The 22,357-nt window shown below is 55.5% G+C and overlaps 5 protein-coding genes and 2 non-coding genes across 7 annotated transcripts; 4 read left to right on the plus strand and 3 right to left on the minus strand.

Annotated features, from left to right (window-relative positions):
* The first annotated feature begins 1,715 nt into the window (after positions 1-1,715).
* BZA05DRAFT_388784 (uncharacterized protein) lies at positions 1,716-4,840 on the plus strand. Its single transcript, XM_051482705.1, has 2 exons — positions 1,716-2,363; positions 2,765-4,840. The coding sequence occupies exons 1-2, from the start codon at positions 1,910-1,912 to the stop codon at positions 4,567-4,569; spliced, it is 2,259 nt and encodes a 752-aa protein (XP_051342632.1). The 5' UTR covers positions 1,716-1,909; the 3' UTR covers positions 4,570-4,840.
* Positions 4,841-9,823: 4,983 nt separating this feature from the next.
* BZA05DRAFT_t75 lies at positions 9,824-9,909 on the minus strand. The gene has a single exon. It is a non-coding gene; the product is annotated as a tRNA-Glu (tRNA).
* Positions 9,910-10,567: 658 nt separating this feature from the next.
* On the plus strand, positions 10,568-10,653 carry BZA05DRAFT_t65. The gene has a single exon. It is a non-coding gene; the product is annotated as a tRNA-Glu (tRNA).
* Positions 10,654-11,315: 662 nt separating this feature from the next.
* On the minus strand, positions 11,316-13,973 carry BZA05DRAFT_203135 (uncharacterized protein). Its single transcript, XM_051479521.1, has one exon. The coding sequence runs from the start codon at positions 13,808-13,810 to the stop codon at positions 11,417-11,419; it is 2,394 nt and encodes a 797-aa protein (XP_051342633.1). The 5' UTR covers positions 13,811-13,973; the 3' UTR covers positions 11,316-11,416.
* A 2,661-nt stretch (positions 13,974-16,634) lies between these two features.
* Positions 16,635-20,113, plus strand: BZA05DRAFT_203163 (rab-GTPase-TBC domain-containing protein). The gene is made up of 4 exons (XM_051479522.1): positions 16,635-17,496; positions 17,571-17,641; positions 17,694-17,974; positions 18,031-20,113. The coding sequence occupies exons 1-4, from the start codon at positions 16,830-16,832 to the stop codon at positions 19,850-19,852; spliced, it is 2,841 nt and encodes a 946-aa protein (XP_051342634.1). The 5' UTR covers positions 16,635-16,829; the 3' UTR covers positions 19,853-20,113.
* A 251-nt stretch (positions 20,114-20,364) lies between these two features.
* BZA05DRAFT_332675 (uncharacterized protein) lies at positions 20,365-20,689 on the minus strand (the record flags this gene model as incomplete). Its single annotated transcript, XM_051480658.1, has 2 exons — positions 20,365-20,417; positions 20,497-20,689. The coding sequence occupies 2 exons, from the start codon at positions 20,687-20,689 to the stop codon at positions 20,365-20,367; spliced, it is 246 nt and encodes an 81-aa protein (XP_051342635.1).
* Positions 20,690-20,877: 188 nt separating this feature from the next.
* On the plus strand, positions 20,878-22,178 carry BZA05DRAFT_471564 (uncharacterized protein). Its single transcript, XM_051487967.1, has 2 exons — positions 20,878-21,715; positions 21,790-22,178. Exons 1-2 carry the CDS (start codon positions 20,928-20,930, stop codon positions 21,962-21,964), a joined length of 963 nt encoding a protein of 320 aa, XP_051342636.1. The 5' UTR covers positions 20,878-20,927; the 3' UTR covers positions 21,965-22,178.
* The last annotated feature ends 179 nt before the right edge of the window (positions 22,179-22,357 follow it).

Below are 22,357 nucleotides of genomic sequence, written 5' to 3' on the forward strand. Positions count from 1 at the left end.
TGCGCCTCTCGTCGGTGTTATATCGAATGACTCTGGAACCGACTTGACTCGAGTCATTGTCACACACCTCGCGCCATCGCTACTAGTGAAAAAAAAGACCCGAGGCATCGACGAGGACGAAGGAGAAGAGGAAGAAACAGAAACAGAAAAGAAGAGAAAAAGAAGGAGAAGAGAAGCCAAAGTCGAATTCGGGCCTCAAGTGTTCCGGCCATTCCAGATACCCATATACCTGCTGTAGGTATAGAGAGTATCGAGCTGTCTACCAGGTAAGCCGGTACCGTAGGGTGTCTCCGACAACCGTTTTCATCTCTCCCATCCCTCCATCGATCCCTCCCTCCATCGATCCCTCCCTCCATCAACATCATCATCAGCCATCAGCCATCTTTCCAGCCAGCCCATCCGCCCGGGCTCTCCTTCCCTTCCCTTCCTTCGAGTTGTGCTACGCCTCCCCAACCACGCGAGCGAAATAGATCGCGACACCCCTACGCAAGCACAAGCACAAGCACAAGCACAAGCACAAGCACAAGCACAAGCACAAGCAGCAGCCAGCCATCCAGCCAGCCCCAGCAGCCCGCACCACGCACCCTTCTTTTCTTCTTCTTCCGTTGGTTGCTGTCTCTGTTTTTTTTGTTTTTGTTTTGTCTCGGTGTCTGTTTTCCAGATCTGCTCCAGTCGCGCGCTGCCAGTGGCCGCGTCCTGCCTCCATCATCTCGCTCTCTCGTTCCCAAGCCGTAGCAACGTAGCCGGCCAGCCAGTCGGGCCGTGTTGTGGTCCATTAGCAGAATCTCTCGTTTGCTGCGAACCAATCGTTTCAGCCGACTTGGTGTCTCCGTATTCGATCCGCCACCAACATCGACGCCACCAAACCGTTTTCCGTCGTCGTCGTCTTTTTTTGTGGTCCCAATTCTTTTTTTTCTTACTTTTTTTTCTTTTCGAAAAGAAATAAAAAAAGAACAACCGCCATTTACATTTTACTCGACTCATGTTTTGTATTTTTGATTGTTGTTATTAATCTATTCTGGAAAAGCTCTTAGTGCGCCATCCTTACTCGATTCGCGGCGGCACCAGTAGCAGAAGGGCAGCTGCAACGACCGGCATCATCATCGGCGCCATCCCCCCCCTCCACCCCCCTTCCCTCCCTCACTGTAGTATTTCCTCAACCCAAACTTCCCTCCTCCTTCCCTTCCCTTCCTTACAACTGCTTACCCACCCCTCTCCCCCTCGAGCCTCCTCCCATCCCCCTCGCGAGACCAGGCTACACATCCCCTCCCCACCCCCCAAATCCCATCCCAAACCCGCCCGCCCGTCCGTACACCCTTACCTCAACCCTCGCCTTTAAACATCCTCTCCCACAGGATCTCACTGGGAAAAGAAAGAAAGAAAGAGGCAGATCACGCCCCCCCCGTCGTCCCCGCTTCGACCATATCCATCTATTAACTGGTGTTGCCCATTCGTCTGCAACAACAACCTCGTCGTCGTCTGCAGTGCATCTCAGCTACTAGGCGAAAATTTCGATAATATTTGCCCATAGCGAACCGCAGCCAGCCAGCCAGCCCTGACCCAGTCTCTCCCTGCTCGCTCACTCACTCACTCCCTCACTCACGCACTCAGCCCATCCCAGCCCATTCCCGCTGCCCTGCCCTCCCGCACATCTGTACCTTACTACTACCGCTGCTGCCCTCCTCCTCCCACTGCTCCCACTCAACCTCCGCTACCCTCCACAACATCTACCACACACACCCCCCCTCCATCCTACCACACATCGTACACCCACCTACACCACCCACCACCACCACCACCACCACTACAACCAGAACAACCCTCCCCCCCTCCCCCACACCCCCAGTCCACTTCCCAACCCCCGTCACTTCCGCTCCCGGGTCCACTCCAGAGAAAAAAAGCCACTCCGATGTCGCATCAACCAGTCGGCGGGTATAAGGAGGAGCCGGCTGCTGAGCCCGCAACCCATCCTGGCCATCCCCAGCACCACCATCAACAACAACACCAGCAGCAGCAGCAGCACCACCAACCACAATCCTCCGCAAACTCCCCCCACCCTCAGCAACAGCACCACCACCAGCAACAGCAGTCCCACCAGCAGCATCAATCGTCTGCAGCTCAGCATCCACAGCAGCAGCACCCACACTCACGGCCACCTTTGCCACAGCATCAGGGACAACACCCCCCTTCCTCCGCCTACTCGTCGCCACATCCGCCTCATCAGTCTCCCTTCGCGCCTTCATCTTCTTCTCTTCCCGGCTCCCAGCATCATCCCCAACAGCAGCAGCAACAGGAGATCCCTTACTTCGCCGCTGCGCCTTACGGAACTCCAAGCAGTACTGCTTCGTCATATCCGTCTCAAGGTGTGTTGCGTGTCCCCAGTCAGTTGATATCCTTATACCCCCCCCTCCCATCCCTTCCTCGTTTCCTCCATATACCTTCCACCTCCTCCCTCCCCATCCCTCCTTCGTTCTATTATCCTTTCCCCCCTCCACGTTCCTCTTCCCTCGTCTCCCCACTTTCACCTCCCTGCACATTACCCCTCGTCACCTCCCACCACCGTATAGGTTGTCGTTGTCGTGTCTTGTCGTGGTCCATCGACACTCGAACGCGTTGATTCCCGCGGTTCCTCCTTTCTCGCGTTTGCGCTCTTCGTTTCGAGTCGCCGTCGAGTTTATTCATCTTCCTTCTCGTTGCTGCCGCACCGGAAATATCAGCTCTTTCGGTCTGAATCATAGTTTCTAACGCGTCTTTTCACCATTAGCAGTCGCAGAAGGCGCAGATCTCATGGCAGCTCACACGATGAATCGCCCAACGTATCCCCCGATATACCACACTCCTCAGTCGAACTCGCCGGCTTCCGTCGCCTCGCCAACTGCACCTGATCATCGCTCGGTATACTCGAACCAGCCAATGCAGAACCCCCTCTACAGCTACCCGCAGACGTATTCGCCGCAAATCCCCACGGGCCCTCCTTCGTACCCGCCGCAGACGCAGCATCAGCACATGGCCAACCAGCCGCTGTTGATGTCGCACACACCGAACCAGACGATGACTCCGCCCCAGCAGCAGCAGACGCAGCACCACCATGTTGCTCCCAACCCTACGTCTGCGCCGAAGATGCCTCAGCAGCATCAGCAAACTCCTATTCACAAATCATCTCCAGGTACGGCACCTCCGTCGTCTTCTGGCAATAAAGCCAGCTCAATCAATCCAAACGCAGCACCAGGTCCTATCCCTGCCACCACTCCGCTGGTCGTTAGGCAAGATCAGAACGGCGTGCAGTGGATCATGTTCGAGTACTCGCGGGACAGAGTCAAGATGGAGTACACGATTCGGTGTGACGTCGCGTCGGTAAACGTCGATGCTCTTACGCCCGAGTTTAAAACCGAGAATTGCGTGTATCCGAGAGCCTGCTGCAGCAAAGACCAGTACCGCGGTAATCGTTTGGTGTATGAGACGGAGTGCAATACGGTCGGGTGGGCGTTGGCGGATCTCAACCCTTCGTTGCGTGGCAAGCGCGGGTTGATTCAGCGTGCAGTAGACAGCTGGCGGAACTCGAACCAGGACCCGAGACTGCGAAGTCGACGGGTGCGGAGGATGGCCAAGCTCAATAACCGCAAAGCGAACGCCGCTGCGGCCGCCCAAGCCCACCTTAGTGCCGGATCGCCGGGAGTTCAGCCTCTGTCGTCGTCGAGCGCCGGGTTGGGACTGAAAGGTCCCTCCAACCTGATGCCCAACTCGGGGGCGCAACTGCAGCACCACCACCATCAACCTGGAGCCGATTCCACGACATCCGCCAACGGGGACGACGACATGGGTGCCTTGCTACAGCAACACCATCACCACAACGGTCAGTCGTCGTACAACAACGTGCAGAACCAGCTGGCTGCCGAGAACGCGCGCACGGACGCGGGCCATCTCTCGCCGGCGGTCGGTGAGGGCGGGTACGGAAACGGACAGACTCACCATCACCACCAGGGACCCAGCAGCGGAAACGACATTCGACCACGGAACGTCTTCCACTACCCTTCGTCGTACCCGTCGGAGAACGTACCCGGCTCGTCGATTCCCCCCAGCATGCACAGCGCGATGGACACCATGGGCCCGACCTCCAGTGCGCCGACCGCTGTCACCACTTCCACGCCCCCCGTGAGCAATACGTCTCTGTTTGGCGATATTCCGGACCACAAACGCCGTAAGTTTATCCTTGTGGACGATCCGCACCGGGGCTCACGCGTGCGCGTCCGCGTTATGCTCGATCAGGTCCATATGCAAGAGATTCCAGACTCGTACCGCAAGTCCAACTCGGTCTACCCCCGGTCGTTCATCTCGTCCCAGGAGGATCTGGACAACAATGGGACCGAAATTCACACCCAAGTGGTCGTTCCTATGCTGGACGGAAGTAACATGACCATCCCGACCCCGCCGCCCTCGAGTTCCAAGAGAAAGAAGGAGAACGACTTGAACGAGCTGGGCTATCGTATGTCGTGGAGTCAATCGAGGGTGTTTGCGGGGAGGACGATGTTTCTGCAGCGAGCCCGTGAGTTTGTCTTCCCCTCTCTTTGAGCAGATGTGGGAAAAAATAAGAAAAGTTTGAGCTAAAATTTATCCTTTCTTAGTGGATGCGTACAGGAATAAGATGCGAAGCAGTATGATGGCGGCTGGTACCGATGTTACGAATTCAGCACCCCATCTGGAGACCAGAGTTGGCAAACGGAAGTGGATGGAGCGAACACGACGCTCTCGGGGCGCCGGCTCGTCGTGAGTTTTTCGGGTGATCGAAGGAGGGCACTTCTCTCTGTGTCCACCAAAGAGGAAGTTCTCATCTCTTTTTTTTCCGCATTGAATCTTTAGATTTCTTGAGTTCGGTCATGTCGTACAAGGGTGCTTTGGGTAGGAGCAAAACTGGGTTTGCTTTGATTGTGAATTTCGGTACATCGCATTTGGGGATTTCATACCATACACTTTTTGTTTTCTCGTTGCTCGCGTCTTTTCACCTTGTTTTCTTTTTTTCCCCTGGGAGGTGTGCGACAACTTGTCTGCAAAAAGCTTGTCACGACTATTACTATTCATGTTTGTTTACGCGTTTGCTATTGTCTTCGTCCTTTTCATTTCTCGTTTCTCTTTGCGTTCTTCGTTTGGGAGGTGGGAGGTGGGCTGGCTACATTACAGGTGCTTCTTCTGGCAGCCGGGTGGTGTGGTTGCGTTCTTTTTCAGTTTTTTTTTGTTGGAACCACACCGATCACGGTGCCTGTGGCGTTCTCTTTTTCTCTTTGCTTTTGGGACGGGGACGGGTTCGGGAAGGTGGGGTGAGTGGGTGGGGGGATGAGGTTGGTGGGAGGGAAGGAGGATCGTGTGTTTGTATCTATCTGAACTGCGCCTGTACCTTTTCTGTTTCTTTCTTTCTTTCTTTCTTACTGCTTGTCTTTTTTTTCTTCTTCTTTTCTTTGCTGTCAATTACGTTCCCCATATATCCCGACTCTTTACGTTTGTTTGTTTTTTCAGTTTGTTTTCATTTCCCCAAAGGGCTCTGTGTTATATCATTTACCCCCCTTCTTCTTCCTCTTCTTCTTTGCTCCTCGCCGATTGCCTGTGTTTGTTTTTTGCCTTTGCTTTGCTTTTATGATGGATGGGACGGGATTAGGTGGTGGTGCCAGTAGTAGGTGGTGGACGGTGGTAGAGGATGGTGGAGGGTATTGCATTATCACGACGCGATGGATGAGGTTCTCAGGAGGAGGAGGAGGGATGTTTGTTCTATTCTGCTCTATTCTGTTTCTGTTTCTGTTTCTGTTCTATTCGTGTGCTGTCTTGTATCTTGTCGTTTGTTTGCTTGGAGGAACTTTGAAGGAACTTGGAAGGGACTGGTGGGGGAAAGGATTGGTGGGGAGGGGGGGGAAGGGACTGGGTGGGGATCGGGGGAAAATATTATGATGATATGAACTTGTTTGTCGTTTGTTGATTGTTGATTGTGTTTTGCTCTGTTCTAGAAGGAGATGCGGGAACTTGGAAGGTTAGTAATACTACATACTTCTTATGGGGTTTGTGATATTCGTTATTTGGTATCCGTGAACCGGTGTGGGTGCTGACAGCTGGGGAGGTGGGAGTGGGAGTGCTGTGGATGGGAGTGCTGTGGAGGGCGGGGAGAGGTGTGGCGTCGGGCAGCGCGGGGGGCGGGCGCGGGGCGAGTGATAGACATGTGCCCCTACCACCGCCACCACCACCACCACCACCACCGCCGCCGCCACGAAAAAGTGGTTTGCTCAACAAGCAAGCAAGCAACAGTTCAACGAGGGCGGATCTTTCCCGAAGCACCTGCCATCCGAGTCCTCGTTCATCCACCCAGTGGCCAGTCGAAGCCCGAGGTCGTGGGTCGTGGGTCGTGGGTACGTTACGGGTACAGGTACAGGTATCACGACGAGCGCTCGTAGCCTCCTCCGCCACTACAAGCTGCGTCCTGTCTGCGGTTCGATAGCGATTAGACAGCCGACCCCCGCGGCTACGCCCGAGCGGACATGCACCGTCTGAGCGGACCGCCGGGCACGCATCGCACCTGTATACATTCAGTGGTGGTCTGCTACGGGAGGATGGCTGCACGGGCGGGCGGGCGGGCGGGCTGTTTGCAAGGCCTGCTGCTGGCTGCTGCTGGATGAGTACTCGCTCTACGTGCCGTGTGTCCATACGTTACGCCAGCCGGCCAGCTAGATTCGCCGGCTGGAATCACCAGACAAACACAGTGGCGGTCGAGGATGTAACTCCTCCCCTCTTCTCTGTATCAACCACATACTCGGGGACCTCCTGTCTGCCTGTCCGTCTGCGGCCCGTCCCTTGGCCCGTCCGTGAGCCGTCAGCTTGGACGGCCGACACGCACACTCTGCCACCCTTTCTTCCGCCGTGGATTACGGCATAGTGGACGTGCAAGGCTACATAGAGCGAGGGGCAAGGCTACATGGAGCGTGGGTTGTTTGTATGATACTCTGGAGTCTAGAATACAAATATACATATCATACATACACTCCACGCACTGCACGCACTCTTCTTGCTCTCCAGCCAACTAACCAACCAACAAGTCCTCGGCAGCAGCGGTACTAGAGCGTGAATGACGCCTCATGCCTATTTAGTTTATACTCGTGCTTTCTGGTGCTGCAGTTGGTTGGGCTTCTGCCCGCCCGCCCTCCTTGCCGTGATATCCGGCAGCGAATGGACGTACATACTTAGTTAAGGGCTTGACTCGTCACTCTTGAGCCCGGTATATCTCACATAGCTACGGTATTTTGCTTGCCGCGCTCTTGAGTGGTCCGGACTCCGTCCAGTCCAGTCCATCCATCCATCCAGTCAGTCCAGTCCATCCATCCAGCCCAACCAGTCAGCCAGCTAGACCAACGACGGTAGATGGAATGGAATAGTGGCGGCGGCAGTCATGAACCTGTAACGGTAGGCGGTGGGGGTGGGTACGTAATGGGGCGTCTTAAGGCTGGTTACAACTTACTTGTGCTTGCGGGAGGGAGGGGAGGGGAGAAGGGGGCGAGCCTGGTCGGTGCGGATAGATGTGTGGCTGGTATATACGTAGGTGAGCTGTAGTCTGGACTCCGCAGACTGCAGTGTAAGCAGTGTAAGCAGTGTAAGCAGTGGAAGTCTGGGTGTTTGGGTGCACTCTATATGAAGCAGAGGCAGACATCGAGGCATAACGGGGGGGGAGATGACCAGCATGTGCTGGGCGAGAAGCTACCCCCCCTCACCCACCCAGGAACGAGAGCTGGCTGTCTGGTGGGCTGGTGGACTGGTGGACTGGTGGGGCCCGACGGCGGCGGTGAGAACCAGACCACCAGACCACCAGACCACCAGACCACTGAGAGTGCCAGAGTTCCAGAGTTCCAGAGTTCCAGAGTGGGCTGTGGACACTCCAGCCAGGGCCCGGAGGAGAAACTCGCTGGGGACTCGCTGGGGGGCCCTCCCCATTCGCACTCGAGCTGTTCGTTTGCACCCACTACTCACCTAGAGCTCCCAGATCGGACATCCATCCATCGTCCAACTGACTACCTACATCCTACATACCTGACCTAGTCTACAGACTCCTACACACCCTCATCCTTCCCCTCTGCCCAGTGCCCAAAGGCACAAGGCCCAAGCCCAAAAAACCCCTCCCTCTCCCCACCCCCAAACATGGACCATGGGCACTAGCAAACAGGGCGGACCACCACCACCACCATCTTGAAGGCCCATGGGTGAGTATAGAGTAGAGTGCTATTATCCCCATCCCCTTCCCCTTCCCCTTGGGCACCTGGGCAAGGGAAGTCGAGTCGAGTCGAGTCGAGTCGGCATGACCGTTTGGGGCTTATAACAGCGTGGAGGGATGATGCCAGTGACGGCAGTGCAGTGCAGGGGAGGGGTGGTACATATATATCGTGTAGTGTATATGTGATGGGAGGGGGGGGGGAGGGGGAGTGTATGTATGAGGGAGGGGTTAGCATGATGGGCACGTCCAACCATCCAACGTCCGCCACGAAGGCGCCTGGCGGATGCGCTGACGACAGGATATGATATATCAGGAGGATGATATGGAGCCAGTGCAGTGTAGGGTGTCCGGAAGTTCCCGGCGGGGGGTGCGGAGGTTGACAGGAGTTCTAGAAGCCAGTGGCGTTAAGCACGCATGCCTTGTCCTTGCCGTCCCGGCAGTAGGAGGAGGAGGTGGTGGAGCAGGAGGTGGAGGTGGAGGTGGAGGTGTTTTTGTCACTCTCTGGCTCGTGGTTCGCAGGCAACAACTTACAAGCAACCATGGGTTATCCCATCCCACTCGGAGCGTGGGAGCGAGCGAGCAGGAGGAGGACGAGGAGGAGGGCGTGGGGCAGCCCGGGCTTCAACTACCGACTCAGCCTTCCGGTCCGTTCTCGTGCCTGCAGGCTGCAGTTGGCGGACGGACCGTCAGATTTGAGGAGTGACAGCTCAACATCGGGCGTTTGGAAGCGTGGTTGCAGGTGGTTGCTGGTACGGTGCTGGTACTGGATGGGATGTAGGCGTGTTTGACGTGTAATTAACGTCTGCCGTCTGCAGCGGGGAGGAGAGGGGAGGGGATGGGGAGGGGCATTCGAGTCCTGCCACGCTAGCCGTAGGGGGGGTATCCTATATCCAAGTTCGGCTGGCTGGCAAAAGGCACGGTGGTGTAACATGGGTTTCTTTATTTCTGAGGATCCCCTAACTATGATCGCCAGCGGGCGGGCTTGTGGTCGAACTGGTGGTGAATCGGGAGGGCGGGCGGGCGGGTGGGCGGTCAGGGATATCCCATGTGTGCGGTTGGCCCTGGCCCCGGTCCGTCCACATGCTATCTAAGTGAACTACTGCCCTCCACGGCATATCACCCGCGTGTGTAGGAACCCCAAGATCCTAACAGTTTTTTGGGGGGTTAAACTGGGTGGAAGCGGCCGAGAACCGGCTTATCTAATAGTTTGTCCCTGGCCAGTGAGCACTTGGGTTGATTCTGACTGACGGATGGTTGTTTTCTCTCTCTCTCTCTCTCTCGATATTTGAACTTGGTAAACTCGGAACTTCTGGCAAACCATTTGCGTCTAGGTACTATTTAACTACGGTAGTCAGTCGAAAGAAATCCCCCAGCGGCGTTCCTAGAGAATTACCGGAAGTCCAAGTGTGGTAGTGTGGGTGCGTGCGTGGGAAGTTGTCAAGACGCTGCACTGTGCCTTGCTTTCCATCCACAACTATCTCCAGTCCAGTCCAGTGTCCGAAGGTTCTCGATACCGGGATCACGGGCATGCCGTGGCGCAAAAAAAAAGTCATAAAATAGCCTCTGTGATGTGTGGAAAAGAGAAGATTCCGTTACGGGGAATTGAACCCCGGTCTGGCCGGATTAATGCTCTGCTTGAGAGCGGCCGATGCTAGCCACTACACCATAACGGATGTGATTATCAACATTGCTACAGAGCTATGTACGTGCAAATAACTGATGACATTTGGTATCACTCGTTCCAACTTTCTCTCGGATTTGGAATTCCATAAAGTTCAACGGCACGGCCACGGCGGGGGCAGGGGAAGCCACATCGGACCGCTCGATGAGAATCGGGTTGGACAGTGGTGAGGAAACGGGGGGAAGGTGCACGGGAAGATATTGCCATGATCTAGGTACCCAGGTCGCCTGCAATCAATGAATGAACAAAAAACAGTTGAATAGCACTGGAATCTCCCATGGCGACAGAAGGTCAACGTAGCCAGCGTCAATCTCTTGGTCTCAGAAGGAACAATGACCGAAATTTCTTGAGCCGTCATGAATCGTGGCTGCCGTAGCAGCCAGGTGAGGATGGGTGAAGCAACGCTGATAGCCTAGGTATCACTCGATATGAGTCCGCCAAGAATTTCTCGTCGTTTCTGGGGAAGTATGTAGGTATGTATGAGGCTGGTGTACGGATGGCTTTAATAAGTTTTTTTCAGAATCTCTCGCACTATCTCTCTCGCCATTCCATTCATCCGTGTCCGCATGCCGAGTCAGAACGAAAATAATACTTTACCACTAATTGCTGTTTTGCCTTATCACCGCAATTCTGCAAAGCGGACATCAACATCCGTTATGGTGTAGTGGCTAGCATCGGCCGCTCTCAAGCAGAGCATTAATCCGGCCAGACCGGGGTTCAATTCCCCGTAACGGAATCTTCTCTTTTGCAAACTTCGTGGAAGACTATTTTGCGCCTTTTTTTGCTCTTCCTTTCTATTTATTTTTACTCGAATTCATATGTAGTACTGGTGGTTACATCGTATTAAGAGGCGGCTCGGCGTCATCGGTGAGCACCGGGAGAGGAGACCTGTCACCTTATTGAGATCTGGTGGGACCTGATGCAGACCCGATGCGATCGTTAAACGTTTATTTTGTTTCTGTTGTCACTGTGTATCTCTGTTCTTCCTGTCGTCGGTCTCCGGTCGTGATCGGATCATCACCTTGTACTAGGTACTTCATCATAGACCTTTCCAATTGACCACGATTTTGTTCATCACCCGGTTTTGGGTCTCTCAGTATAGAGTAGAGTACTTAAGTTCCATTCCGATAATCAGCACTCACTACAATATCAAGTTACAAGTTACAAGCTCCCTTCACACCACCGCACCACTGCCCCACCACCCGATGAGACAGACCAGACCAAAGAAAGAACCCCGCGCAAAGAAAAGCAGACATAAAGTGAGAGGAAGTACAATACATAGGAAAGAAGCGAAGTAGGTGAGTAGTAAAGCCAGGTATCAATCAATCAAACAATAAAGTAGAGTAAACCGTCCATCACATTCCATCCATCCATCCATCCATCCATCCATCCATCCATCGCATATCAAAACCCAATTCCCATGCCGAATACCCATCCCATCCATCACATTCCCATGCTTTCCCCCATCCGCCCATCCGCCCATCCGCCCATTCCTCCACTTACGCAGGCCAGCTCCTCCCCTGTTCATTAACCCACACCATAATCAGCTCCCTCCACCTCCAACCCCAGCCATTACTGCTGTGACACACCCTCCGGAAGCCCGGATTCGTGAACCTCGCAGGGCTGGGCTCGTTGGCGCGGACCCAGAGGTTCTGTTCCTGCTTCATGCTGCGGTACATGTGTAGGTTGCTTAGGAGAAGTATGAGTATGAAGAGGTATAGGCCGGCGGTGAGGATGCTCCACGCCAAGCCTGGCCATGGGCCGGCGCGAAGGAGTGTCGCTTGACGGCCGCGGGGGGCGGACTTTGGTTTCGGTTGCGGGTTGGCGGCGGAGTCGGCGGATTCGGTAGAGAGGTTGTTGGAGTCGAGAGCCGCTTGCTCGTTGCCGCCGCGGGGGTTGGTCGAGGCATAGTAGTCTGCCTGGTCCAGGCCGTGGAAGGCGTCCCAGAGCAGCCGCAGTGGCCAGGCGAAGACTCCCATCGGCCCGTGGATCCGGTGGAACTTGAAGATGTAGCCGGCAGCGGAGGAGCCGTCGTACGTCTTCGCAGCGGCCATGCGGAGAGCGCGAGCGGCCGGCTGGGCGAGTCTCCACACGTTGTGTAAGATCTCGCGGTTCGGCGAGGTGGACTGCTTCATAACGAAATCGTTCAAGAAGGCGCGGTCGGCGAGGGTTAGCTCGGACTTCATCGTGAGGTCGTATAGCAAGGTGCGGGTCGCGTTGTCGGTGATGATTGTCTCTTGGTAGTGGTCCTCGGGGTATGAAGCGGGAACAGCGGACTCCGTCGGCGCCAGCTCCGCTTGTGTCCCATGATCCTCCGTCTCTGCCTGCCGCCGTTGAATCCCATAATCCTCCATTTCTGCCTGCTGCCGTTGAATCTCCTCTTCGACAGTAATCGGTTTGGGCCAAGCCTCGGCGGTCTGACACTCGGCATCGTTAGAGCTGGCTTCCTCGACCACTTCCGGTATTTGTTGCTTGAGTTCGTTGATGGCCGCGAGGGTTGGGTCCTGGAGCCACGCTACACACCCACTGACGAGCCTCTCTTCTCCTGGTGGGATCTCAATGTCTGTCTGGACCTCTCTGCCAGCCCAATGCATGTATACGGTGTGATCGATCGATTGCTTGCGACGGATACCAGCGGGGATTCGGGAGGGGGAATCCTCGAAGGGGCCCCGCACATATTCGGGGGATTCCTCGTATCTGACACCACTCGACTCCGAGCCCATACCGAAGTCTCCAGGATTCTGGGTAATTCCAGCCGTAGCGGGTTTCTTGGTAACGGCCGGGGCAGTTGTAGAAGCCTTGTCAGCGGCGGCGGCGGCCTCAAGTGTATCCTCCAAATCGAAGATAAATTTACCGAGCCTGTCATTCTCTTCATCTTTCTCGGCTAGTAGCTCCTTCAAGGACTTGAGCTCCTGCTGAATATCTGCTAATTCATTCAGGTGCTTGGCCTGCGACTCAGCGTAGTTGAGGATACGGCTCTCCATCAACCTAGTCTTGTTCTTCTCCTCTACCAATTGCGCCACCAGGTCTTCAATCTCATCGGACAGTTTATTTTCCCTTACGGTGTCGCGTTTCGGCTGCACCGCCTTTACTTGCGACGCTTCTTCCTCCAACTGGTAGATATCGGCTTGTTGCGCGCGGACCTGCTCCTTGAGGGCCCGGATCTCGCGATCTTTTGTGTCCTTGGCCTCCCTAAACTCTGCTCGGACACGCTCAAGGTCTGCCTCAAGTTTGTCACGTTCATCCACCAGGACGGACATCGTTCTGTCGAATTCACTATGCATGGAATCCTTACTTCTTTCGATGTTCAGGAACTTCTTATCCCAGTCTTCGGCGGTTTCTTGTAAATCCTTCAAGGCCGTTTCTTTCAGGCTGACCAGAGCTTTGAGTCGTCTCACCTCCGCATAGACGCGCGCGATTTCCTCTGGGTCACGTTGGGAGGCGGCCTTCGGGGCCAAGTCGGTATTTCTGAGAAGTACGGATTGTTCCAAATCCTCTTCTACCTTGTATATAGTCGAATCGTTCGGGTCGACGAAGGCAGATATTCTGCCGGGCCGTGGACCTAGTAGTTGATCCGACAGCTTGGGCTGGTTAGAACGCCCCGGACTCGGAGTGGCCCCGCGACGCCCCGGACTCGGAGTGGTCCCGCGGACGGGTCCAGTACTCGGCAAGTCCAGGCCTCCAGTCGAGTCGTCTGTGTACGACCCCTCGACTGTGGACCGGCTGAGCACATCTTCCTCAGTGAGATCCTTCTTCCTGTTCTCCTGCTCTTTTAACCTCATCCGGACGTAATCCAAAAGCCCGGTGTTTCCATTTGGAATCTCAAGACGCTTGAGGAGCTCGTTGGTCGCCTCTTGGTCGATGTTAATAGTGTTCCCGTGCTTATCTCTCATTGTCACTACTTTCTCTATCGACTTCGGTAGAAGCGAGCCTTTTGGAAGGCCTACAAGTTCTTCTAGGGTGTTGATGAAGGCGGGAAACTCAGCGTTGTTGATCTATCAAAGTTAACACACACAATCAAGTAATCTGCGCGCAAGAAAAAGACCCGGAGAAATCTCAGACGGTTCATACCTGGCCAGTACCGTTTGGATCAAACAAGCGCCACGCCTTCTTAAACGACCGATCCACACGATCATTGGTTAATTTCAAGAGCTGCGTGGTCGTTACACTCCCCCGTGATGCAGGCTGGTTCGTGTATTCGTCGTCGGAATCCATCTCTTCTCTTTTGCTTTTCTGCGCGGGTGTTGGCGTTGTTGGTGGCGGCGGTGGTGATGGTGTCTTCGCGGTCGGCGAAGGCGAATGAATTGGCTCCGGAGAGATCGGGGTGCGTCGACCACTCGGTGGGCTGGGACGGACGATGGGTCCACCGCTGCCACCTCCTCCGAGATCAGTTCCCTGGCCTTTGCCAGACGCGCGTGGAGTCTTGGGTTTCCGTGTTGGAGTAGCGGGCGGCGGGGCGGCGGTCGCAGCGGCGGTCGAGAGTTGGGGTATCTGCGACGGTGGGAGGCTCTTGGATGATGACGACGATAGGGACGACGGTAGGGACGACGTCGACGCGTGGGCGGAGGTCGCGGGTTTTGAGGTCGCGCGACGTTGTTCGCTCTCAGAGCGTCGGTGGGGTTGTGGGTGGTTCTGCGATGGAGTTTGTGACATGGCGATTATTGTCCCTTAACTATCGTTCTGTGCTTCTTTGTTCATACGATCGCGGATGTGCTGTAGCGAGCGGGGTGTGTGGACAAAGGCTTTGGGCTGCCAGAATGTGATGGAATATGTGACGGAGGCTGGTGCGACGGGGGTTGGGTGTGGGTCGGTGGGTGGGTGTGGGTGGGGTGTTGTTGTTGAGTGGAGTGGAGGGGAGGAACGAAGGGAAGGAGACGCGTTTTGTTTGTAGAGTAGCTAGAGTGGAGGGGAATGCTTAGAAGACTTCGAGACGGTGAGGTGAACTGAGGAGGTGCTACTTCAGCGGCATTGAGAAGAATAACACGACAAGACACGCAGCAAGTGCCAACTCCACTGTGGGCTATATTGCTTTTTGTGTGTCACTCTTGCGTGATTCGCTATTGTTGGCACTGGATTTTTGGTTGGAGATGTTTCGTTGTGTGCTGTATAGTATGCTGCACAGCCAATCTCGCAGCAATCGCGGCGATTCGCTAGCAGCAGTGTACGCGCAGTGGAGGTATCTTCGAGCACTTCTCGATGCGGAGCAAGATACTCGTATTTTGTGTCTGAGTGTCTTCTCTGGTTTCTGGTGACGTGTTGAGAGGCGTGGACCGCGACGGCGTTGGCGTGTTTGTACCTGCAGAGAGCAGCGCGTCGAGGGATGAGCACTAGCCACCGACGGTGTCAGAGCCAAGCCACACGGACCGCTCTGGCTTGAGCCACAACAACCACCGCAGCTGCGTGTTGAGTACTCTAGGTACATAAGCGCGGGGTCGAGGCGCCTCTGTGTTGTCGCGGTGAGCTGCGGTACCCGACCTGTTACTAGTAGTTATAGGGGTGTGACCAGGAGCAGGTCCGATGCGGAGGGTCAACGTTGGACTGAACGTTGTTCTATTGTTTCTATGCTGTTCTGTCTGTTCGTTGGGTCAACGTTGAACTGTTGTTCTATTGTTTCTATTCTGCTCACATAGGAGTATGTGGGTGCATAGAGTGTACCCAAGTTCTTGGGTATTGAACTGTGAGGCTTTACGTGGAGGAAGCTTGGGGGCCAAGCTGCGGTACTCATGTTGCCGATATCCATCGATATGCTAATCAGATTATCTCCGCTGCAAAGGAACGGAACGTCAAGTCATCCGATCAGATGATCTGATACTAGCAGAGAGCAGATACCAGTATCGGTGGATGAGTAGACTTAGACTTAGAGCACTCTGGACACCCCGCTGAATTCGGTTTTACTCCACTTGCCATGCCACGCTGCTGCCTCAGAGCGCCTGCTCACACCAAGTGCAGAGCTTGTATGGTAGCAAAAATCGATGGACACCTTCGGATTTGAAAACACACCGTATTAACATGCCAATTTTTCGTGCTGAGACCCAACCAACATCGCGGGATACCGTATCTACAGGTTTGCTGGATCGGCGTGGTGTTTTTGCGGCCGTTCTGGTACCGTACTTGAGTGTCCATTCGGACTTACGTACCCAAGTTCATCTTGTACTTGGCACTTACTTGTGTGCTTACTCAATGAAGCCACAGCAGACTAAGAGCTCACCCGTGGAAGAGACGGCACATCACATGGCAACTACATATGTGGAAGACCGATAGCGCCTGTTGCGAATCGTCCGTGGCGAGAAGCCGCACCGAGATGTCTAACGCACACATGTAGCTGCTTTGTCTGCTTTGTTTGCTATGTTGAGCACGTGAAGTCTTGGAAGGGGTTTGGCGGTGTCTCAAGCCACCTCCACTGGCCCCACGGTGGAACTTCTGCCTCCGTAGAATCCCCACTTCCGGAAGCTCGGCTTAGTAATCCGAATCACCGTCATCCTCGTCCGGTCACGTGCATCTCGCCCACCTTAATCGTCTAGCTCCGAGCCGAGACGCTCAGACGAACGCAACTCGGCTTTTGGCCGCAGAAGTTATTCTGCTACTTCACCACTACCACAAGACCACACAAGCAAGCAAAGCTATCCTGCACTGTCCCGTCCACTCCCTCCTTACCTCCAATCATCGCCAGAGACCGCGAAAAAAGAAAGAAAGGATCGGCTGAAGGGAATACTTGCAACATATCGGCCTGATAGAGCTCGCCTTCGTCCCCTCCTATCGACTGCCCGCCACGTACCTATCATACGCTCTTGTCTACCCTGTCCCCCCGTCCCGTCCCGTCGAGTTCATCCACTACACGCATACTATCCCACCTTCCCTTCTCCCCCACCCACCCACCCCCCACAACGCGACCTCAGGTGGTACCCAACAGCAATGTTCACTTCCCTTATCCAGAAGGCCTCCTCGTACATCTCCGACGTCCCCAACCAGTCCTCGACACCCACAGATCGTCCAAACAAAGCAGTCCTGTTCCGCACGCACTTCCGGCTGCCAGACTCGCAATCCCCACTACAGGAGATAATCTGCGAGCTGACCCTCCCCTCAGGCGACCACTACTCCGGCAAGCTCTATCTGTCCGAAGCATTCCTGTGCTTCTCGCCCTCGCCGCCTTCCTCGTCTTCCCCCGCTCCCGCAACCGCCGGCATCGGCTTCAGCTTGCCCCTATGTGCCATCCGCAGGGTCGAACGATTGCACTCGAGGAGCTACATGTTTGCCCTGGCGATCACGACATGGCACGGCACGGGGGCCGAGGGGATCGCCGGGAAAGAGGAGCGGCTCACGCTGCAGTTTGTCGGCATGCGGAGCTCCTGCGAAGCTTTCTGTGATCGGCTCAAGCGCGCATTGAGAACGCAGATGTCCGAAGTCAAGAACCTCAAGATCTTGGTGGAAAGTTGCTACAGCGAGTATCTCCTGGGGAAGGATAGGGATGGGAAACGAGAGGAGCCAGATGCGGGTTTGGGAATGATGTTCAAGTACCCCGGAGACGCCAGGAAATTGAGGGATAGAAGCAAGATGAGATTGTGGGCTGAGTATCTGAGAGGTATATGCCCAATCCTTGCTCTTGCGCGCTAGCTTGTGATGGGACGGGGCACTGATGGAGCGCCACATGTGTAGAGAACGGCAGGAACGTGACTCTGATACGACAACCTACCTTCCACAAGCTTGTGCGCGTCGGACTCCCGAATGTATGTCTCTGATAGCTATTGACTTCGGAAACATGCTGATATCAGCCCATAGCGTCTCCGTGGTGAAATGTGGGAACTCACATCTGGATCGCTGTATCTTCGGTTATTCAATCCCACACTGTACAAAGACACGATCGATCAGTTCGAAGGCCGGCATTCCCTATCGATTGACGAGATCGAGAAGGATCTCAACAGATCATTACCGGAGTACCGGGGGTTCCAGAGCGAGGAAGGAATCGGCCGTCTACGGAGAGTACTGGGAGCATACTCGTGGGTAAACGAAGAAGTTGGCTACTGCCAGGCGATGAACATCGTCATGGCAGCTTTATTGATGTGGGTTGCCAGAATCGAGTGAGAGATTGTGTGTCCGATACTCACTGTTTTCGCAGCTACATGTCGGAGGAACAAGCCTTCTTTGTGTTATCGACGCTTTGTGATCGGCTAATCCCTGGGTACTACTCGACTACTATGTATGGCACGCTCCTCGACCAGAGAGTGTTCGAATCGCTGGTCGAAAAGACGATGCCGATACTCTGGGAGCATCTCGTCAAGGCGGATGTTCAACTTTCGGTCGTGTCTCTGCCTTGGTTCCTGTCCCTTTACATCAATTCGATGCCGCTGGTGTTTGCGTTCCGGGTGCTAGATGTCTTTTTCTTGGAAGGCCCCAAAGTGCTGTTCCAGATAGGGCTCGCGATCCTCCGTATCAATGGCGAGGAACTCCTCGATGCTACTGACGACGGCGCATTCATCTCGATCCTGAAGTCGTACTTCTCTCGTCTGGACGAGTCGGCACACCCCCGCTCCGATAACGAGAAGCTGCGTGCCGTCACACGATTCCAGGAACTAATGGTGGTGGCATTCAAGGAGTTCTCTGGTATCACCACTGCGTCGGTCCAAGAGCAGCGGGCAAAGCACAAGGATGCGGTCATGTCTTCGATCGAGTCCTTTGCCAAGCGCACGCAGATCCGCAACTTGGGGCCGGAGAGCAAACGCTTAAAGGCAGACGAGCTGTCGGCAATCTACGATCGCTACCATTCCACCATCTACGAGCGACAGTTGCGTCTGCAGAAGATTGCCGAGGAGCTGGAGCGCTACCAAAAGAAGAAGCAGACATCTTCGGCGGCATCGATAAAGAGTACACTCTCTACTGGCCCACTGGGCAGCTCCGTGCCCAGCCCCGTCACTACTATGGACTACGATACCTTCCGTGAGTTCCTGGCCGGCGTCACACAATGGGCTATCGCCGATCCCGTTACCCCAAATTCCGAATCGGCAGACCAACAAAGTCAGACCAAGAAACGACTGTCTCCCAGCCCTCTGCCCGCCGACCACGAGTTCTTACAACGTCTCTTCCGGCGATGGGACACGGACATGAAGTCAACCTTGACCCTCGCCAACGTGGTCGGCGGCCTGGCAGATGTGGTCGGCAAGCGCAAGGATCTAATGAGCACAATCGCCTATTGGTTCGAGCTCTATGACGACGACGGCGATGGCCGGGTCGACCGTGAAGGAATCCTGCGGATTTCCGAAGCTCTCCTCTTCGTGACCCGTCGGTCCGACGAAGAACGCGTTCTCAGTGCCATCAGCGGTTTCATCCGCCGCTGCTTCGAATACGCCGATCCAGACCGTCATGCCGACCCCGATGACGCTCAACTCCTCGACCTCACCGACACACCGCAAACCCCCACCTCGCCCAAAGCAGAAGCAAACGCGGCGCTCAACCCCCAACGACCCTTACACATCACCCTGCCCACCTTCCGCATGGTCATCCTCGCTGACGAAACGCTCGAGAGCTTCTTCGATATCGGGTTTGCCGACACATTCCACCTTCTCCGGTCCAGCAACTCTCCGCCTCCTCCCGTCGCCGGCTACGGCCTGCCCAGCGCCAAGGGCATCCGTGGCGTTCTCGACGGGCTGGTCGACGAAGCCACCCGCGTCGCTGCCGAGGTCCGCAGAAGAATGGAGGAGCCGGTCGAAGACGCTGGTGACGACGCGGAGGCCGACGACGCGGGCAAAGACGCCGACTTGCTCAAGGGCGCGGAAGCGGAAGCCGGCGTGCCGGCCGAAGTGCCGGCGAAAAGCGCGGCAATGGAGGTCAGGAAGGGACCGGGACCTGATGGAAACCGGAGGTCTGTCTCCCATAGTGCTAAGCAGAGCGAGGGGAAGGGCGTGGTCGAGTTTGAGGGGTCGCGAGAGGTGGTCGAGGTGTAATATATGTAAGTGTTATGAGGAAGAGGAGTTTGGGCGATTCTTTTTGTTTGTTTGCTGCTTGGATCATTGCGGAGGGTGTTTTTTCTTTTCGAGTTTCTACATACTGTGCATGTTTTTCTGGGGGGGGTTTGGTGGTAGAGTACCGAGAGCTGGTGGTGGTAGTGGTAGTGGAGGGGGGCCTAAGATGAATGGAACTGGATAGTAGGCAAGCGAGCGTTATGGGCATCGTAGCTAAATACCTAGTACTCAGGTGCATACCTACATCATATTTGGGTACCGTATGTGCCTCACTGTGAGCTCGAAGTAGTTATGGGTGGATACGGATACGCGTAAAGTTGATTTCCTCTTCGACTCGAGACATCACACTCACTCACTCACTTACTCTCCAATCCCCTCCATCCGCAAAGAACCGTAATTTCTCCATTGTACAAGCCTATCTGTCTCCTCCAAGCTCCCCTCCCCCACCTTCCCCCCGTTTCCTTCCCGCAAGCATTCCGCTCTGCTCGATTGATTTACTGAGGATCATCGAACTCCGCCGGCACGGCCTCCCTCTTCCTGTTGGGAACTATTCCCATCTATCAGCTTATATCCCCCCACCCAATCCCCCCTCCCAATCCCGCCAATCTTCCCCAGGGTCAACTTACTAGGCCAAGATTTCGGCAAATGCGGAGCCTCGTTAAAGCCCAAGCGGTGGCGGATCGGCACGGCAAGGAGAATGAGCGGACATGCGAGCCCGATCGCAATGCTGAAGAAGATTGCTGGCGACGTGTGCGCCGAATACCGCATGTAGCGGATCGGCGTCGTCCAGAACTGCGGCGTGGCGGAGGGGGCTGACATCGCGGCGATGGTCGTGGGTGGTGGTGGTGGTGCTGGGGGAAGTGGCAAGGGCGGGCGCGGGAGGTGGGTAGGTGTAGGTGAGGGTGGAGAGAGCGCCGGGGTCGGGGTCGCGGTCGATGGAGGGTAACTAACCGAGGGGTGAGTGATGTAATGGCGCTAACCACTCTACTCTACGGTTCGTGAGGCTTAAAACTTTCCTAGCCCCCCCCCCCCGACTCAAGGCGGCAGGTCCGCAGCCATGCCCCGCCGCAAAAACCGCTCCCGCCACATCCTCCGGCCCAGCACGCCCACGCACACGGCCACCAACGATGACTCCGGCTCCGGCGACGGTGGGGGATGGTCCACCATCCCCGGCCGCCACCGGGGCACGTTGCATCTGCACCTTTCCAGCGCGGCACCCTTCCCCACCCCTCCCACCACCACCACCGCCACCACCAGCGCGCACCCGCCCCGCTCGCAAGGCGACCTCACCGCGGCACTGAGCCGCGCGCAGCGCATGCTGGACGGCCACGCGCTGCTGCGGCCGCTGCACGATGCACTGCCGAGGGATGTGCGGGATGTGCGGGATGTGTGGGAAATACTCGTGCTGGGGCTGGGGTCGCTACATAGTGCTACCGCGCCGTCGTCGATGCTGCAACTGGCTATGGTGTTGAGTATTCTGCCGTGGCTCGAGGGTACTGGTAAAGCGCCGGAGATACGGTTTGTGGATCCTGTCTTTACGAATGAAGATTTGGAGTTTTTGGGGCAGTTTGGGGGGGCTACGACTTCTACGACTTCTACGGGGGCGGGGGCGGGGGCGGAAGGGGAAGGGGAAGGGATGACGGAGCAGGAGAAGGAAGAGTCGAAGGAAGAGGTAAAGGAAGAGGCAAAGGAGGCTACGAAGCCGGCGGCCGCCCAGGCGTCAACAATCCTCCTCGCCCCCCACCTCGACTTCTCCGTCCTACACTCTTACTTGTCCCATTGCGCATCTACATCCACCATGCCATCCGTGATACTCTCCAACGACGTGCGGCGATTTCTAGAGCTGTTAGTCCCCTTCCCCCCTCCCTTCCCTCAGCCCCCACTCTTCACCTGGCCTGGCCTGAGTTGATAATAAACAGACGTATCGGCGAAGAATCCGAGTGGAAGGTGTTTCGCCGGTTGATGCGGGAAGAGGGGGAGTACGAGGAGACTTCTGTCGTCGTTGGTGGGGGAAAGGGCAGGGAGCGCGGAGAGGAGACGACCGAGGAGCTGGGCAGGGCGTTTAATGATTTGGCGGTTTATAGGCGCGTGTGATGTGAGGTGATGTGATGTGATGGGTGCGCTGGATGGAGGGGATATTAGAGGGGTATTAGAGGGCGTTATGGGCGTTTTGCTTTGGATATCTACAGACGAGGTTTGAAGGAGTGTCAATCATCTGTGGAGGCGGGTAGGTCATGCAACAAAGTATGTACCGAACAGTCAATTCATCGTCACAAACGAAGGGTATTCCTTTACTACTACTACCTATACTACGTTCCCAGTGACAATTGTAACGAACAACCCCTTCCCATCCAGTAAAAATCAATACAAAGCGTCAGTGCGCCGCAAAATCCACACCGTAGTGTACCTAAAGCGGATGGTTCAGTACAGTTCAATCCACCAGCTCGCAGCAAAATCGACATCAAAGCAAAGGGGTATAACGGTCCA

This window comes from Tricharina praecox (genome assembly GCF_024521635.1).
Source record: "Tricharina praecox strain CBS 144465 chromosome Unknown BZA05scaffold_4, whole genome shotgun sequence".
NCBI classification, from domain to species: Eukaryota; Fungi; Ascomycota; class Pezizomycetes; order Pezizales; family Pyronemataceae; genus Tricharina; species Tricharina praecox.